Source organism: Mobula birostris, chromosome 7 (genome assembly GCF_030028105.1).
Source record: "Mobula birostris isolate sMobBir1 chromosome 7, sMobBir1.hap1, whole genome shotgun sequence".
In the NCBI taxonomy this organism is placed as follows: Eukaryota; Metazoa; Chordata; class Chondrichthyes; order Myliobatiformes; family Myliobatidae; genus Mobula; species Mobula birostris.
Window position 1 is genome coordinate 1,842,740 of NC_092376.1, and position 13,539 is coordinate 1,856,278.

A 13,539-nucleotide genomic window follows, 5' to 3' on the forward strand; every position below is an offset into this window, starting at 1 on the left:
TCACACTGAGGGAGGGGTGGTACTGAGGGAGGGTCACACTGTGGGAGGGGTGGAACTGAGGGAGGGTCACACTGTGGGAGGGGTGGAACTGAGGGAGGGTCACACTGTGGGAGGGGCGGTACTGAGGGAGGATCACACTGGGAGGGGCGGTACTGAGGGAGGGTCACACTGTGGGAGGAGCGATACTGAGGGAGGGTCACACTGGGGAGGGGCGGTACTGAGGGAGGGTCACACTGTGGGAGGGGTGATACTGAGGGAAGGTCACACTGGGGAGGGTGGTACTGAGGGAAGGTCACACTGGGAGGGGTGGTACTGAGGGAGGGTCACACTGTGGGGGGGGTGGTACTGAGGGAAGGTCACACTGGGAGGGGTGGTACTGAGGGAGGGTCACACTGTGGGAGGGGTGATACTGAGGGAAGGTCACACTGGGAGGGGTGGTACTGAGGGAGGGTCACACTGTGGGAGGGGTGGTACTGAGGGAAGGTCACACTGGGGAGGGGTGATACTGAGGGAAGGTCACACTGGGGAGGGTGGTACTGAGGGAGGGTCACACTGTGGGAGGGGTGGTACTGAGGGAAGGTCACACTGGGGAGGGGTGGTACTGAGGGGGGGTCACACTGTGGATGGATGGTACAGAGGGAGGGTCACACTGTGGGAGGGGAGGTACTGAGGGAAGGTCACACTGTGGGAGAGGTGGTACTGAGGGAAGGTCACACTGGGGAGGGTGGTACTGAGGGAGGGTCACACTGGGAGGGGTGGTACTGAGGGAGAATCACACTGGGAGGGGAGGTACTGAGGGAAGGTCACACTGGGGAGGATGATACTGAGGGAGGGTCACACTGTGGATGGATGGTACTGAGGGAGGGTCACACTGAGGGAGGGGTGGTACTGAGGGAGGGTCACACTGTGGGAGGGGTGGTACTGAGGGAGGATCACACTGGGAGGGGTGGTACTGAGGGAGGGTCACACTGAGGGAGGGGTGGTACTGAGGGAGGGTCACACTGTGGGAGGGGTGGAACTGAGGGAGGGTCACACTGTGGGAGGGGTGGAACTGAGGGAGGGTCACACTGTGGGAGGGGCGGTACTGAGGGAGGATCACACTGGGAGGGGCGGTACTGAGGGAGGGTCACACTGTGGGAGGAGCGATACTGAGGGAGGGTCACACTGGGGAGGGGCGGTACTGAGGGAGGGTCACACTGTGGGAGGGGTGATACTGAGGGAAGGTCACACTGGGGAGGGTGGTACTGAGGGAAGGTCACACTGGGAGGGGTGGTACTGAGGGAGGGTCACACTGTGGGGGGGGTGGTACTGAGGGAAGGTCACACTGGGAGGGGTGGTACTGAGGGAGGGTCACACTGTGGGAGGGGTGATACTGAGGGAAGGTCACACTGGGAGGGGTGGTACTGAGGGAGGGTCACACTGTGGGAGGGGTGGTACTGAGGGAAGGTCACACTGGGGAGGGGTGATACTGAGGGAAGGTCACACTGGGGAGGGTGGTACTGAGGGAGGGTCACACTGTGGGAGGGGTGGTACTGAGGGAAGGTCACACTGGGGAGGGGTGGTACTGAGGGAGGGTCACACTGTGGGAGGGGTGGTACTGAGGGAAGGTCACACTGGGAGGGGTGGTACTGAGGGAGAATCACACTGGGAGGGGAGGTACTGAGGGAAGGTCACACTGGGGAGGGTGATACTGAGGGGGGGTCACACTGTGGATGGATGGTACAGAGGGAGGGTCACACTGTGGGAGGGGAGGTACTGAGGGAAGGTCACACTGTGGGAGAGGTGGTACTGAGGGAAGGTCACACTGGGGAGGGTGGTACTGAGGGAGGGTCACACTGGGAGGGGTGGTACTGAGGGAGAATCACACTGGGAGGGGAGGTACTGAGGGAAGGTCACACTGGGGAGGATGATACTGAGGGAGGGTCACACTGTGGATGGATGGTACAGAGGGAGGGTCACACTGTGGGAGGGGAGGTACTGAGGGAAGGTCACACTGTGGGAGGGTGGTACTGAGGGAGGGTCACACTGTGGGAGAGGTGGTACTGAGGGAAGGTCACACTGGGGAGGGTGGTACTGAGGGAGGGTCACACTGTGGGAGGGGTGATACTGAGGGAAGGTCACACTGGGGAGGGTGGTACTGAGGGAGGGTCACACTGTGGGAGGGGCGGTACTGAGGGAGGGTCACACTGTGGGAGGGGTGGGACTGAGGGAGGGTCACACTGGGGGGTGTGGTACTGAGGGAGGGTCACACTGAGGGAGGGGTGGTACTGAGGGAAGGTCACACTGTGGGAGGGTGGTACTGAGGGAGGGTCACACTGAGGGAGGGGTGGTACTGAGGGAGGGGGTTACTAGTCAGAGCTGCCCCTGCTGGTGGGGTGGATCCACTGTAACTGTGTTGCCATCAACAGGTGGCACTGGAAGGGCTGCGGCCCACCATCCCGCCAGGGATCTCCCCCCACGTCTGCAAGCTGATGAAGATCTGTATGAACGAGGACCCGGCCAAGAGACCCAAGTTTGACATGATTGTGCCCATCATGGAGAAGATGCAGGAGAAGTAATGAGGGGATGCCATCAGGGAAGCCCCCCCCCACTCCGTTCCCCTCCGCCTTACAGCCCCAGAACCCTTACGCTGCCCCATCGTCAGGCTCTGTCTTTATCAAGGGGGTGTTCCCCGCTTGCCATCACTGCAGCTCACTTCCCCCCACCCTAGGGCTGTCACATCACCTCCCACGGAGAGCTGTCCACTCTGAACGTTAGCAGCCCGGCCGCCAGACTCCACCCCAATTGTCTAAATCATCGGCCTGGTCACTGTCAGTCTCACTGACCCCTGGGTCGGGGGGGTGTTCACCCAAGGTTCCTGCTCCACTGGCCCAGTAGACCAGAGCATGGTTGCATTACTCCATGGCCTCACTGCTATGCCATCGGTGCCCCTCCTTGCAATGATCAGCCACCTTCAGCAGGAGTCAGAGGGGCAACTCCTTGCCATCAGGGGCTTGTGTCACTGGCAGTGTACCCTGATCCTTCCCTACATCTGATGCCATTCTTTGGCAATATATCCAGTGCCTCCCCACACCCACACCTAGTACCATTTACCTGCAGTGTATTTAGTGCCTCCCTAACCTCACAGCCAGTGCTATTCACTGTAGTGTTTCCACTATCTCTGGAACTCACATTCAGTGTTAATCACTGGCAAAGTATCCAGTGCCTACCTCTGCCCCTTCGTCCAGTGCTATTCACTGGCAGTGTAATTCAGTGCCTACCATTGTCTCTGTATTGGTGCTATTCACTGGCAGTGTTTCCAGTGCCTCCCCAGACCCACACCCAGTGCTATTCAGTGGCAGCTTGTCCAGTGCCTCATGAAGCTACACCTAATGCTATTCACTGCAGTGTATTCCATGCCACTCACTGGCAGTGTAATCCAGTGCCTACTGCTGGCCCCACATCCGGCTGGTGCCCATTACCACTGGGTGCCTGTTAGTGTTGGGGAGGGGGTGTTACACTGGCATTTGGCTTCTTTACCCCCTCCGAGTGCCCAGCATTCTCTTGACCTGAGCCCAGAGTTCCAGGAGCGAAGGTCGCTCTCCCGATCCAGCCCCAACCCCAAAGTTCCAGGGGAGAAGTTTGGTGTCCCAGGTGGAGGGCCTACTCTCTCGGACACTCTCCATTGGATGGGGCCAGACTGCTTCCCCTCCCACTGATGATCACTGTGGTGTTTGTCCCCACAGCCCCTGTGCCTTGAGTGGGATCTGGAGACCTCATGCCGATATCCCTGTCCCTTGCTCTGTCTTCTCTAATCCGTTGTTCTGAACTCACCGCTGTCCTCAAACAGAGCTTGCTGTCGTTTATCTAATTTATAAACCACTTTTATTTCCAATTTCTTATTGTATCACTGCTGTTTTATCGAAAATATAACGCGATTTTGCATTAAAGAGGATAGATTTCCAGATTGTATTGTGCGTTTGTGTATTACAACATTGTCAATAAGGGCAAGACCCTTAACAGAGTTGATGGGGTCCCTGAGAGTGGCTACACACCTAACAGAGTCATTAAGAAATCATCTGGCATGCTTGCCCTTTATTAGTTGAAGAATTAAGTTCAAAGTTAGAAAGTTACGTTCCAGCTTGATAAAACTCTAGTGAGGCCACACCTGCAGTATTGCATGCAGTTTTGGCCGCCCTGTTATAGGAAGGATGTCAAGGCTTTGGAGAGGCTGCAGAAGAGGTTTACCAGGATGTCACCTGGATTAGGGGGCAGGTGCTATACAGAAGGGTTGGACAAAGTTCAAATGTTTTCTCTGGAGCAGCGGAGGCTGAGGGGAGATCTGATAGAGTTTAGAAGATTATGGGAGGCATAGATAGTGTAGACAGCATCTTTTCCCCAGAGTTGAAATTCTAATACCAGAGGACATGCATTTAAAGAGAGAGGGGGTAATTTGAAAGGAGATGTGAGGGGCAAGGAATTTTACACAAAGAGTGGTGGGTGCTTGAAATGTGCTGCCTGGGGTGGGGGTAGAGACTTCTAAGGGATGGTTACATAGGTACATGAATGTGAGGAAATGGAAAGATATGGACATGGTGTAGGTACAAGGAATTAATTTTGTTGGCTCTTTGATGATTAATGTAATTCGTTCTGCACAATATTGTGGGCTGGAGGGCCTGTTCCTTTGCCACTGCAGCACCACAGCCACTGGGACAAGGGGGTGTCCACCAAACCACAACTTTTTCCATACAGGCAGAGTTGGGCTGTATTCTTAACCCAGAATTTCCTGAACTAAAGGACGCTCCTGCCTATTACCGTGTGTTTCACTTCCCCAAGGGTGGAGGAATGGAGGCATGTCGGGGTCTCTCAATGTTGCGAGCACAGGTTGGTTAAGGTGTATGGTGCATGGGCCTTCATTGGTCAGGGGTTAAATCAGAATCATTGAATGTGTCATGATATTTTAAAAATTAAATTAGTGCAGAAAGTGAAAAAAACAGTGAAATAGTGTACATGGATCTGACAGAAACATAGAAAATAGGTGCAGGAGTAGGCCATTCGGCCCTTCCAGCCTGCACCGCCATTTATTATGATCATGGCTGATCATCCAACTCAGAACCCAGCCCCAGCCTTCCCTCCATACCCCCTGATCCCCGTAGCCACAAGGGCCATATCTAACTCCCTCTTAAATATAGCCAATGAACTGGCCTCAACTGTTTCCTGTGGCAGAGAATTCCACAGATTCACCACTCTCTGTGTGAAGAAGTTTTTCCTAATCTCGGTCCTAAAAGGCTTCCCCTTTATCCTCAAACTGTGACCCCTCATTCTGGACTTCCCCAACATTGGGAACAATCTTCCTGCATCTAGCCTGTCCAATCCCTTTAGGATTTTATACGTTTCAATCAGATCCCCCCTCAATCTTCTAAATTCCAACGAGTACAAGCCCAGTTCATCCAGTCTTTCTTCATGTGAAAGTCCTGCCATCCCAGGAATCAATCTGGTGAACCTTCTTTGTACTCCCTCTATGGCAAGGATGTCTTTCCTCAGATTAGGGGACCAAAACTGCACACAATACTCCAGGTGTGGTCTCACCAAGGCCTTGTACAACTGCAGTAGTACCTCCCTGCTCCTGTACTCGAATCCTCTCGCTATAAATGCCAGCATACCATTTGCCTTTTTCACCGCCTGCTGTACCTGCATGCCCACTTTCAATGACTGGTGTATAATGACACCCAGGTCTCGTTGCACCTCCCCTTTTCCTAATCGGCCACCATTCAGATAATAATCTGTTTTCCTATTTTTGCCACCAAAGTGGATAACTTCACATTTATCCACATTAAATTGCATCTGCCATGAATTTGCCCACTCACCCAACCTATCCAAGTTACCCTGCATCCTCTTAGCATCCTCCTCACAGCTAACACTGCCGCCCAGCTTCGTGTCATCCGCAAACTTGGAGATGCTGCATTTAATTCCCTCATCCAAGTCATTAATATATATTGTAAACAACTGGGGTCCCAGCACTGAGCCTTGTGGTACCCCACTAGTCACTGCCTGCCATTCTGAAAAGGTCCTGTTTATTCCCACTCTTTGCTTCCTGTCTGCTAACCAATTCTCTATCCACATCAATACCTTACCCCCAATACCGTGTGCTTTAAGTTTGCACACTAATCTCCTGTGTGGGACCTTGTAAAAAGCCTTTTGAAAATCCAAATATACCACATCCACTGGTTCTCCCCTATCCACTCTACTAGTTACATACTCAAAAAATTCTATGAGATTCGTCAGACATGATTTTCCTTTCACAAATCCATGCTGACTTTGTCCGATGATTTCACCGCTTTCCAAATGTGCTGTTATCACATCTTTGATAACTGACTCCAGCAGTTTCCCCACCACCGACGTTAGGCTAACCGCTCTATAATTCCCCGGTTTCTCTCTCCCTCCTTTTTTAAAAAGTGGGGTTACATTAGCCACCCTCCAATCCTCAGGAACTAGTCCAGAATCTAACGAGTTTTGAAAAATTATCACTAATGCATCCACTATTTCTTGGGCTACTTCCTTAAGCACTCTGGGATGCAGACCATCTGGCCCTGGGGATTTATCTGCCTTTAATCCCTTCAATTTACCTAACACCACTTCCCTACTAACATGTATTTCACTCAGTTCCTCCATCTCACTGGACCCTCTGTCCCCTACTATTTCTGGAAGATTATTTATGTCCTCCTTAGTGAAGGCAGAACCAAAGTAATTATTCAATTGGTCTGCCATGTCCTTGCTCCCCATAATCAATTCACCTGTTTCTGTCTGTAGGGGACCTACATTTGTCTTTACCAGTCTTCTCCTTTTTACATATCTATAAAAGCTTTTACAGTCAGTTTTTATGTTCCCTGCCAGTTTTCTCTCATAATCTTTTTTCCCCTTCCTAATTAATCCCTTTTGTCTTCCTCTGCTGAACTCTGAATTTCTCCCAGTCCTCAGGTGAGCCACTTTTTCCGGCTAATTTGTATGCTTCTTCTTTGGAATTGATACTATCCCTAATTTCTCGTCAGCCACGGGTGCACTACCTTCTGTGGTTTATTCTTTAGAGGGGAAGAAGCTATAACTTCAGGTTCCTGGACCTCCTTGCTGATGGTAGGAATGAGAAGAGGACATGTCCTGGGTGATGGGGGCTCTTTAATGATGGATGCCACTATTTTCAGGGATTGTTCCTTGAAGATGTCCTGGATGCTGGGGAGGCATGTTCCCAGGATGGAGCTGACTGAGTTTACAACTTTCGGCAGCTTATATTGATCCTATGCAATGGACAAACCGCCCCCACTCCCCCTACCAGTGGAATAACATTAGCTATCCTCCAATCCAACGGTACCTCACCTGTTAAATATCTCTGTTAGGACTCCTGCAATTTCTGCACTTGACTTCCCACAGGATCCCAGGGAACACCCCCTTGTCAGGGCCTGGGAATTTGTCCACCCTAGTCTGCCTCAAGACAGCAAACCCTGCCTCCTGTATAGGGTCCATTAAGTCAATGCTGCTTTGCCTCACTTCTATATACTCTGTGTCTGTTTCCTGAGCAAATACAGGTGCAAAATATCCATTTAAGATCTCCACCATCTCTTTGACTCCACACATGAATTACCATTCTGATCTTCCAGAGAACTGTGTGGGACCTAATTAAATGCCTTGCTAAAGTCTAAATAGACAACATCTGCCTTGCCTTCATCAACTTTCCTTGAAGAAATCTATAGGATTGGTTAGACTCGACCTACCATGGACAAAACCATGTTGAATATCCCTAAACAGACCCTGTCTATCCAATAATACTGATCCCTTGGGATACATTCCAGTAACTTTCCCACTACTGATGTCAGGATTATCACCATGTAACTTCTTGACTTATTCTTAAACATTGGAAATATTAGCTATCCTTCAATCCTCTGGTAGCTGACCCATGACTATGGATGATTTAAATATCTCTGCTAGGGCCCATGCAATTTCTGCACCAGAGTCTGAAGGAACACATTATCAGATCCTGGGGATTTATCTACCCAAATCATTGTCGTGGCTATCCCTCAAGGTCAAGGATGATGGTCTTCGTATCGTAAAAGAAAGTGGCCCACAGAGCGAAGACGCCTGTGCATGTATTTGTTTAACGTGTACTTGACGTTGCACTCCAAGAAGCACACGATACTTCACAAATCAACCAACTGATTCCAATGGCATGGAAACCACAACGATTGGAGCTGATGGATTTGTTGCTGTCTTCATTCGCCTTCACAGCTGTTGAGTTCAAAGTGACTTCGTCCTCCTGTACCACCCAAGACAGCAAACACCTCCTCTGTAATCTGTGTAGGGTCCATAATCTCACTGCTGCATTGCCTCACTTCTATAGACTCCTTAGTGAATACAGTTGCAAAAAATCCATTTACGGTATCCCCCATCTCCTTTGACTCCACAGATAGATTACTACTCTGATCTTCCAGAGCACTAAATTTGTCCCTTCCAATCCTTTAATAATATATATACCTTAATATATCTGTAGAATCCCTTGGGGTTATTCTTCACCTTGTCTGCTAGGGCAACTTCATGCCTTCTTTTAGCCCATAAACAAGAGAAAATCTGCGGATGCTGGAAATCCAAGCAACACACACCAAATGCTGGAGGAACTCTGCATCCAGGGGAAAAAGTACAGTCAACGTTTAGGGCTGAAACCCTTCAGCAAGACTGGAGAAAAAGTGTCGAGTAGATTTGAAAGGTGGGGAGAGGGGAGAGAGAACCACCAGGCGATCGGTGAAACCGGGATCAGAGAATGTTGAATCTATGTGGGAGGAGTTAAGAAAATGCAAGGATGAAATAAACCATTATGGGAGTCATATATAGGCCTCCAAATAATAGCAAAGATGTGGGGTTGAGATTGCAAAGGGACTTGGAAAAGGCATGTAATAAGGGTAATGACCCAATTGTAATGGGGGGAGGCTTCAGTATGCAAGGGGATTGGGAAAATCAGATTGGTGTCGGATCACAAGAGGGAATTTGTTGAATGCCTATGAGATGACTTTTTAGAGCAGCTTGTGTTTGAGCCTCTTAGACTGGGTGTTGTGTAATAACCCAGATCTTATTAGGGGGCTTAACGAAAAGAAACATAGGAGTCAGTGATCATAATATGATTGAATTCATGCTGTAATTTTAGAGGGAGAAGTATAAGACACATATATCAGTATCATAATGGAATAAAGGGCATTACAGAGGCATGAGAGAGCAGCTTGCCCAGGTGGATTGGAGGAGGATACTGAGAGGATGATGGCAGTGCAGAGATGGCTAAAATTTCTGGGAATAGTTCACAAGGCGTAGGATAGATACTGTATTTCCCACAGAGAAGTTGTTCTCAAATGGCAGGGATAGGCAACTGTGGCTGTCAAAGGATTGCAAAAAGGACTTATAAGGTAGTAAAAGTGAGTAGGAAGTTAGATAATTGAGAAGCTTTTAAAATCCAACAAAAGGCAACTAAGAATGCTATAAGAAGGGACAAGATGAAATATGAGGGCAAACTAGCCAATAATATAAAGCAGGATACTAAAAGTTTTTTTTCAGTTATTTAAAGAGTAAAAGGGAGGTGAGAGTTGATATTGGACCACTGGAAAATGATGCAGGTGGGGTAGTAATGGAGGACAAAGAAATGGCAGATGAACTTAATGGGTACTTTGCATCAGTCTTCACTGTGGAAGACACTAGCACTGTGCCAGAGGTCTGTGAGTATCAGGGAGCAGGAGTGAGTGCCATTGCGATTACAAAGGAAAAAGTGCCAGTCAAGCTCAAAGGTCTTGATAACTCACCTTGACCAGTTGGACGACATCCCAGAGTCCTGAGAAAGGTTGCTGAAGAGATCACAGATGCATTGGTCATGATCTCCAAGAATCACTTAATTCTGGCATGTCCCCAGAGGACTGGAAGATTGCAAATGTCACTCCACTCTTTCAGAAGGGAGGAAGGCAAAAAAAAAGGAAAATAGAGCCAGTTAGCCTGACCTCAGTGGTGGGAAAGTGTTGGAGTCCATTATTAAACATAGAAACCCTACAGCAGGGGTCCCCAACCTTTTTTACACTGCGGACCGGTTTCATATTGACAATATTCTTGCGGACCGGCCGACCGGGGGTGGGTAGGGTTGCCAACGAACAAGAGTAGCAGTCAAATACGTTGTTTGTACCGAAAGACTACAAGGACCACGAAGCCTAGCGCGGGCACCTGTGCGCATACGCGATTTCTGCATGCCTGTCCGGGCCGATTTTTTCCACAATTTGTTTTTGGCGATTCTGTTCGGGAGGCGGGGGAGGGGGATGCGGTGTTAATCACGACCGGAATATAGGTGATAAGTGGCTAATACACTCAGTTTCGTTTCTAAAAGGGTTTATCTAACGAATTTAATATTAAACACACAGCGCATATTTTCCTCGCATGAATATAGCGATAAGTCAATTATCAAGGGAGGACGGGGGAGCTCGAATTCAGTGTTGAACGAACTTCCAGTAGAAGTGGTAGAGGCAGGTTCGATATTATCATTTAAAGAAAAATTGGATAGGTATATGGACAGGAAAGGAATGGAGGGTTATGGGCTGAGTGCAGGTCGGTGGGATTAGGTCAGAGTAGCGTTCGGCATGGACTAGAAGGGCAGAGATGGCTTGTTTCCATGCCGTAATTGTTACATGGTTATATAAGTAAATCAACAGCATCATATAGTAACGTTTGGATATCAAACACACAGCACATATTTCCCTCGCATGAATATATAAAATCATTGAAACACACCAATATCGCTGAATCAGTGGGAGCCCTGGGCTTGTTTCCCTGCAACAAGACGATCCTATCGAGGGGTGATGGGAGACAGCGATACTCGAAGGGGGTTTCTTTTGTCCAGTCTATTCCGCAATTTAGTTTTCGTTGCATTCATTACAGAGATATGTTGGAAATGGAAGCAACGTTTTCAGTGCTTTCCTGGCTATCTCAGGATATTTAGCCTTGACTTTGATCCAGAATGCCGGCAGAGATGTTATGTCAAACATACTTTTCAGCGCGCTGTCATTTGCAAGCTCATGGAGTTGATCTTCTTCCCGCGGTGACATGGATGACGCGCGGGTAATGACCTCGCGTGCGTAATGGCTCAATAGTGGCCGTGACAGGGAATGAGGAAAGGTGCAGCTGACTCCTATCGCCAAATCATATCGTTTTCTCGCGGCCTGGTAGCGCATGCTTTGCGGCCCGGTGGTTGGGGACCGCTGCCCTACAGCACAATACAGGCCCTTCAGCCCACAAAGCTGTGCCAAACATGTCCTTACTTGAGAAATTACCTAGGGTTCCCCTTAGCCCTCTATTTTTTGAGCTCCATATACCTGTCCAGGAGTCTCTTAAAAGACCCTATCGTATCCGCCTCCACCACCATCGCTGGCAGCCCATTCCACACACTCACCACTCTCTGCATAAAAAAACTTACTCCTGATATCTCCTCTGTACCTATTTCCAAGCACCTTAAAACCGTGCCCTGTTGTGTTAGCCATTTCAGCCCTGGGGAAAAGCCTCTGACTATCCACATGATCAATGCCTCTCATCATCTTATACACCTTTATCAGGACACCTCTCAGCCTCCATCGCTCTGAGAAAAAAGGCTGAGTTCACTCAACCTATTCTCATAAGGCATACTCCCCAATCCAGGCAACATCCTTGTAAATCTCCACTGCACACTTCCTATGGTTTCCACATCCTTCCTGTAGTGAGGTGACCAGAACTGAGCACAGTACTCCAAGTGGGATCTGACCAGGGTCCTATATAACTGCAACATTACCTCTCAGCTCCTAAATTCAATCCCATGGTTGATGAAGGCCAATGCACCGTATGCCTTCTTAACCACAGAGTCAACCTGCGCAGCAACTTTGAGTGTCCTATGGACTCAGATCCCAAGATCTCTCAGATCCTCCACACTGCCAAGAGTCTTACCATTAATACTATATTCTGTCATCATATTTGACCTACCAAAATGAACCACCTCACACTTATTTGGGTTGAACTCCATCTGCCACTTCTTAGCCCAGTTTTGCATGCTATCAATGTCCCGCTGTAACCTCTGACAGCCCTCCACACTATCCACAACACCCCCAACCTTTGTGTTATCAGCAAACTTACTAACCCATTCCTCCACTTCTTCATCCAGGTCATTTATATAAATCAGCCAGTTCTGGATCCACAAAGAAATGTCCCCTTGGTTCCCATGCCTCCTTTCTTTCTCAATAAGCCTGGCATGGGGTACCTTATCAAATGCTTTGCTGAAATCCATATACAGTACATCTACTGCTCTTTCTTCATGTTTAGTTACATCCTGAAAAAATTCGATCAGGCTGGTAAGGCATGACCTGCCCTTAACAAAGCCATGCTGACTATTCCTAATCATATTATACCTCTCCAAATGTTCTTAAATCCTGGCTTTCAGGATCTTCTCCATCAATTTACCAACCACTGAAGTAAGATTCACTGGTCTATAATTTCCTGGACTATCTCTACTCCCTTTCTTGAATAAGGGAACAACATCTGCAACCCTCCAATCCTCCAGAACCTCTCCCGTCCCCATTGATGATTCAAAGATCATTGCCAGAGGCTCAGCAATCTCCTCCCTCAACTCCCACAGTAGCCTGGGGTACATCTCATCCAGTCCTGGCGACTAATCCAACTTGATGCTTTCCAAAAGCTCCAGCACATCCTCTTTCTTAATATCTACATGCTCAAGCTTTTCAGTCTGCTGCAAGTCAGCACCACAATCGCCAAGATCCTTTTCCATAGTGAATACTGAAGTTAAAATATTCATTAAATACCTCTGCTATTTCCTCCGGTTCCATACACACTTTCCCACCGTCACACTTGATAGGTCCTATTCTTTCACGTCTTATCCTGTTACTCTTCACATACTTGTAGAATGCCTTGGGGTTTTCCTTAATCCTGCTCACCAAGGCCTTCTCATGGTCCCTTCTGGCTCTCCTAATTTCCTTTTTAAGCTCCTTCCTGTTAGCCTTATAATCTTCTAGCTCTCTAACATTACCTAGCTGTAGGGAGTCTGACTGCTTCTCAGTTACAATAAGACATAGGGGCAGATATGGGCCATTCGACCCTCTGAGTCTGCTTTGCCATTCCATCATGGCTGATTTATTATCCCTCTCAACCCCACTGGTGTTATAGCCATGGAAGATAAAGCACAGAAATAGACCTTCAGCCCATCTAGTTTATGCCAAATATTTAAACTGCCTACATGCATCGACCTGCACTGGGACCATTACTCTCCATATCCCTACTATCCTATCCATTCTCCTGCCTTCTGCCTGCAACCTTTGAAACCCTGACTAACTAAGAACCTATCCAAAGTCCACCTTAATTACTCCGTCTCCACAACTGCCTGTGGCAATGAATTCCACAATTTCACTACCCTGGTTGAAGAAATACTTCCTCATCTCTGTTCTAAATGGACGTCCCTCTATTCTGAGACTGTACTCTCTGATCCTAGATGCCCCCACCATAGGAAACATCCTT

At 48.7% G+C, this 13,539-nt stretch overlaps 1 protein-coding gene across 2 annotated transcripts in view; it reads left to right on the forward strand.

The window, feature by feature from the left end:
• Positions 1-3,944, forward strand: part of ilk (integrin-linked kinase) — a 122,486-nt gene extending 118,542 nt beyond the window's left edge. For both annotated transcript variants that reach the window (XM_072262426.1, XM_072262428.1), the window contains exon 13: positions 2,409-3,944. In XM_072262426.1, coding sequence (XP_072118527.1) covers positions 2,409-2,558 — 150 coding nt within the window. In that variant the 3' untranslated portion in view covers positions 2,559-3,944. The remainder of the gene's footprint in view (positions 1-2,408) is intronic.
• The last annotated feature ends 9,595 nt before the right edge of the window (positions 3,945-13,539 follow it).